The sequence below is a fragment of the Peromyscus eremicus genome, chromosome 2 (genome assembly GCF_949786415.1).
Source record: "Peromyscus eremicus chromosome 2, PerEre_H2_v1, whole genome shotgun sequence".
In the NCBI taxonomy this organism is placed as follows: domain Eukaryota; kingdom Metazoa; phylum Chordata; class Mammalia; order Rodentia; family Cricetidae; genus Peromyscus; species Peromyscus eremicus.
In genome coordinates this window covers 7501623-7507622 of record NC_081417.1, presented here as the reverse complement: position 1 = coordinate 7507622, position 6000 = coordinate 7501623, and the positions used below count along the sequence as shown (strand labels likewise).

At 45.5% G+C, this 6000-nt stretch overlaps 1 protein-coding gene across 2 annotated transcripts in view; it reads right to left on the bottom strand.

The window, feature by feature from the left end:
- Positions 1–1736: 1736 nt before the first annotated feature.
- The window catches only part of Lyn (LYN proto-oncogene, Src family tyrosine kinase), a 125087-nt gene continuing 120823 nt past the window's right edge, over positions 1737–6000 (bottom strand). For both annotated transcript variants that reach the window (XM_059253821.1, XM_059253822.1), the window contains exon 13: positions 1737–2448. In XM_059253821.1, coding sequence (XP_059109804.1) covers positions 2246–2448 — 203 coding nt within the window. In that variant the 3' untranslated portion in view covers positions 1737–2245. The remainder of the gene's footprint in view (positions 2449–6000) is intronic.

Sequence of the window (6000 nt, the reverse complement as noted above, 5' to 3'; positions counted from 1 at the left end):
GGATGCCATTTATAAAAGGGTAGAAGATGTTATAACTGTAATTGTTTCTTTGCCATAGATGTAACCACTATGTGACTATAGAAAAAGTGACCACTCCTTTTATTTTTTTAATCTCTCTCTGTCTCTCTCTCGTGTGTGTGTGTGTGTGTGTGTGTGTGTGTGTGTGTGTGTGTGTGTGTACATTATACTATGGATGTGTGTGCACATGTGTGTGGTCAGGCTAGCTGGACTTTCAGCTTCGAGGGACTCTCCTGTGTCTCACTCCCACTTCCCAGTAGGAACGCTGCAATTGCAGACGATGTCTTACTTTTACAAGGGTCTGGGGTGTGAATGCCAGCCTCAGATGTGCTAGCAAGCACTCTACCCACTGCGCCATCTCCCCACTTCTGCCCAGTACACCTGCTAGCTCCTCATGAAGTGAGCATGCGGAAGAAGGGATCAATACACGATGGAGGGGAGATGCCAGGGGGAAAATGGAAGCAGAATTGAGAGAAGTAAGACAAGGTAAAAATTCATTCTTAGCAACTTTTTAGAGCTTCCTTTAGCTTGAGGACTCTTTGCACTTCCTTTCCATGAAATAGCTTGGACAACACAGGTGAGTTCTGAAATGAGTGTGTGTGAGTGTGTGAGTGTGTGTAGGGAAGGGTGTTAGAGAACCTGCTATTGTACATCAATCGACCAAATATGCACACGCAGTGTTTATAAATGGGGCACTTGGAAATGAAGGGCTCAAGAATGCTTTGAAAGGATATTATTTTAAAAATCAGGAAAAAGACAAATTAAAGTTTGAGGAAAATTAGAATATTCAATTCATTCTCCTAAGCATCTATCTAAAATCAATATACAAATTACAATTTTAATGGTGTCTGCAAAGCCTGTTGGAAAACAGACCGTTGGGCATCCACCAGGCTATCACCTCTTCAGTCCTCCAGCCTGCAACGCTCCAGCCATGGAGAACCACAAACTCACACCATGTGACTGTACAGAGTGACTTCTTGCCCTTTCTCCACCAATTGGCTCTTGTTTATACACTAACAAGAGTTGAAAATCTGAAACACAAGACAAAAGCCTCGAGATGTTATTGGGTGTATTAAAATAAAATCAAAAATAGAATTATTAAGTATGTACACAATAGCATAAGTGACAAGGGCAGACACAGTGGTTTCCAATTGGAGTTTACAGCAGAAAATCCAGGTAACAAAGCTTCTCAGGTCTGCTAGAGGCTTCTCCATGGTTACCTCCATCCTACCTGGAGCTGTAAATAGTCTCTCACACATCTTACACAATTTAGAAAAGATTACAGAATCACAAAAATAGCCCCAAACATGGCATTTTTAACTTCTTAGAGTACAGGTAAAATATATGATTCATAAAATGTTCAAGTCGTCTGAGGCAATGAAAGAAATGCTTTACATTTTTGGAAGGCCTTGTAAATTCCAGACAGATTAGAGTTACAGTTCTCCCAAAGGACCCCGTCAAAAGAGCCTTTAGAGAATCCTGTAACTGAAATACCCACACCATTAAAAACATTCCTCCATAGGGCAGAACCCAAGGCTCTCCTGCCTTCGCTGGGAGGTCTGGGAGGTGGTGTAGCTCCAAAAGGCTCCATTCAGCAGTGGTCGATCTGCGTGCTCACACACCATGCTCCTTCCTGCAGGGCTAGCGGGCCTACCTCCTGTCCAGTCATCTCACCACAAAGGCAAATGTTTAACAGTCTCAGACTGGAGTAGGGGTGGGGTGGGGGTGGGGGTGAAGGGGTGCTGGGGATGGAGGTGAGGAGGAATTAAATCTCCAAAGCAAAAACATTCAAGTTTAGAAAAGACATTTTAAAGCTAGTGGCTTCACGTGTAAAACCTAACAGGCTGGATTAGTAGTTTTTAAAAAAGTAAGCCAAAGCATCCAGAAGGTCAGGGAACATCTTCTTGTGCATGGGGTTATTTTCGCTAAGTGAGTTTAGTTCTTGCTGCATCTAGGAATTTGTTGCAACAGTCTCTGAACCTGAGTCACTCAGCCCATGTAGAGCCAGTGTGGTGCATATTGGAGAGAGTATTGTATTTTGACTCTGGTCCCACTGAGCAGTGGCCACCCATTTAAGAAACAGCATCCCGAGTCTAGGGTGTTCTTCCTGAGTTAATTCGGCCTGTCCGTCAGGAACCAGGAACACAGAGGGTCCTGGCGTGAGATGATTAGCTGCGCCCGAAGGCTGCTTTTCCTACTAACTATGATGAGCAGGTCCTTATGCCCACTATGGTTGCTGCTGATACTGCCCTTCCGTGGCGGTATAGAAATCATCCAGGACGCTCTGCAAGTAGTCAAACGTTGGCCTCTCCTCTGCTTTTTCTTTCCAACACATTTTCATGATGTCATAGAGCTCATCTGGGCAGTTCTCCATGCGTGGCATCCGGTAGCCCTGCGAAAGTGCACTCATCACGTCGGCATTGGTTCTCCCTAAGGCAAAAACAAACAAAAGCAGCCATGTTGAGTTTAGTAGCCCAGCCCAAAGGCAGAACACCGCAGAACACCGCAGGGGCCCGGCTTGCTGTTGGCTTCCTGTGACCAGGACTGAAAAGAGCTTCCATGAATCTACTTGTGGGGTGGAGTATGTTCACTTCCCCAGATTGGGGCAGTAATTGAAGATAAGGCCCACACAGAGGTGATTAAATTAAAATGAGCCTTGTAGGTGGGTCTTAATCCAATGTGACCTGGATCATTCCGAGAAGAGGTGACGAAATCATGGACACACAGAAGTCCATATAATGCCGACTGGACCAGACAGCCATCTACTGTCCAAGGAGAGAGACCTCAGATGAAATTCACTTTCCCAACTCTTGACTTTTTAGATTCTTCAGGATCCACAACAGTGTGGGATTCCTGCTGCTTTAAGTCACCTGGTGCACAGTGTTTGGTATGCCTTTCTCAGCAAATTAAGACAGAGAAGGAACTCTGCAGGCAACTCCATAGGCATGTTCTAGGAGTATGTGTGTCAAGAAGGCATCAATTTGCAAAGGCAAACTCAGGCATACCACAGAGCCATCATGACCTGAATTAGACTCCCAGAGTCCACCTAAAAAATCAAGTAAGTGGTACACATGTGTAATCCAAACTCTGGGGGCATCGGGGGTGGGGTGGTGGGGGTGGTGGGGGGTGGAGGGCAGCAGGGGTAAGACTAGCAGATCTCTGGGGCTTACTAGCCTGCCAGCCTAGCCTACTTGGTGAATTCCAGGCTGAGGGACAGACTCTGTCTCAAGTAGACATCACTGAAGAATGACCCCCAATGTTGCCTCTGACCTCTACAAGCATGTGTACACATGTGTTCCTGCACTCATACACACACATGCACTTGCACACCTGTAAATAACTCCCTCACATTCACATGCACGCACATATATACAAATCAATATTGGACTTGGCTGACCTTTTACATTAACCATATCAGCCCAATATTCACCCTCAGTTCCCCCTTTGGTAGGGAAGATTCTTTTTAGCACCTAAAAAAATTAAAAATACCTTGCACACATCTCATACTTTGAGACCCCGCAGCCCTTCACTGGCTCTCCCTCATAGAACAGAGGTGCTAAGGAACCTCTCCCGATGTAAACCTCTGAAAGAGTGATTGCTCCTGCCTCGCAGGAGCCCTGGTCTCTAAATGGAAAGAATCAAATAAGCTTTATAATAGTTTGTATCTCTTTTCTAAAATTTCATTTATTATGTGTATGGGTATTTTGCTCAAGTATGTGTCTGTGGTATCTCATGTACGTAGTGCCTGACGAGGCCAAAGGAGCATATCAAATTCCCTGGGTCTGGAGTTACAGACAGTTGTGAGCTACCACATGGGTGCTGGGAATTGAACCCTGGGTCTCTGGAAAAGCAGTCGGTGCTCTTAACTGCTGAGCCATCTCTCCAGTCCCTTTCCTCCATTTGTATCTCTTGCAAGTTGTTTACCTGGGGAATTAATTTTCCTCAAGTCTACCCATGAAATGCCACTTTTCTATCTGTCTCCTGGAGTCCTCTGAGTAAAAGATTTCCAGTTCTTGCTGCCCAGCCATTGAGCAGGTAGGCATCACTTTCTATAATTGGAACTTGGGACTCCACAAAATTATGTGACTCTGACTATTGGGTCCATTTCTGAAGAAATGTCTGGTTTTCCTTCTGCTTAAAGTTCTAGGGTGCTAGCAGGAACGAGGTGGCACTCGGGATGATGTAAATAGCAATGGGGTTGCAAGCTTGGCAGGAATATCTCATTCACTTCCTTCCTGAAGAATCCTTTGTTACATAAAAGGTCAGATGCCCACAGAAGATAAAATGCTTTAGGGTCTCCTGAACCTCCCTGCAGATGTTCTCTTCCTTATTCTAGCATGTTCTCTTAACTCTGCAGAGCATCCTCAATGCTGCAGACCAAGGACAGCACACTCCACCCTGCCTGGGAAACCTGGTTTGATAAGAGAAGAAAGAAGAACCTGAAACCCATCTTTTTATGATTGAGTGAACCAACACATAAAGCAAGCCATGATATGGCAAGACTTCTAGAAGAATGGAGATGAGAGGCAGACCTCCACTGCACCCTAAACTCATAGTTGCTACTTAGCTTGTGGCTAGGCTAAAGAATGCAAATGCCCGTTGGCTGGAGGCCTCCAGCCTTTCATGCTGCATCCTTCGTTCTTTCCACAGTGCTTGCTACTAATTACCATGGGTCATGAGATAGCACTAAGTTCTGAGGGGTGCAGAGAGATGGTTAACATGGAGAGCGGTCCACAGGTGACGGAGAGCCCAGAGGGAAAGATGCTCTCACTTGGGGACACAGGGGAGATGATATCCAGAGAGCAGGAAGTGGCATCCAGAGAGCAGCAATTAGCAGAAACTCCAAGCTGGTCAAAGCGCATGGAAAGGAGAAGGTGTATACAGAGATTAGAGAAGAAATTGGGTGTTGATGACAGCAGAGGAACCCAGCAAGAAGGTGAATTGTCTTTTCTAAGTATCATTTAAGATCAAGCAGATAGTCACAGTAGGATGGATTTTAAAATTTGGGTTCACACATGGATGGAAAAAGCCAGAGGTGATATGATGACATCATGCAAATGACGTAAAAACCTTGTGTCATTTTCAAGCCTAATGTCTTTATAAGAGTAAAGCGAAGTGAAGGGCTATGTGCAGAGACCCCTCTCTTCTCTTCATAAAAACCATATAGAAACATAACCATAAGTTTAGTTTTAAGACAAAAAACGAGGCTCTTTTCCTCCCCTCCCATTTCCCCTATAATTCACCCCAAAACAAACAACAGTGAAAAAGAGAACGAGAAATAGAAATGTAGACTCCACCTTTGATGAAGCTCAGAGACATCCGGCAGCCAGAGAGAGGCAGAGATGACCTGAACCAAGGGGCAGAAAGTGCAAGCAAAGTGCCTACAGAAGAGAACAGCACCAGGCATGTTGGCCCATCCTGACACACCCTGGCAAGTGGAGGGTCAAACACCTGACAAAGGCAGGAGAGGTCAGTGGTCACAGACAGCATGGTACCCAGAGCCCTTCTGCCTGTGCCCATGTTAGTGCTGCAAACAGTGCTTGGGCTGGGTATGGTATGTCCTCCTGAAACTCACGTTGAGGACTGAATGGTATTCTGAAAGTATCATGAAGTGAGCTCTGTAGAAGGAGGCTAGGTTGGTAAGCAAGATGGATGCCTTCCTCACAGGAACCACTGCTTGCTCTTGAGGGCCCACATTAGTCGCCAGGAGGGAGTTTATAGGAAGTGAGGCCATTCCCTCTACTTAGTTCATTCTGTATGAGCCTGCTTGCCCTTCCACTTTCCACCATGCATTGAAGCCATACAAGTTCCTCACCATGTGGCAGCAAGCTCCTGAGGCCAAAGTGTTGGATCCCTGGGGACTGGAGCTATAGATAGTTGTGAGCTGTGTGTAATGGTAGTCAAATCCAGGTCCTGTGGAAGAGCAGCCAGTGCTCTGAACTGCTAAGTCTTCTCTCCAGGCACTAAAAATTTAACTTTAAA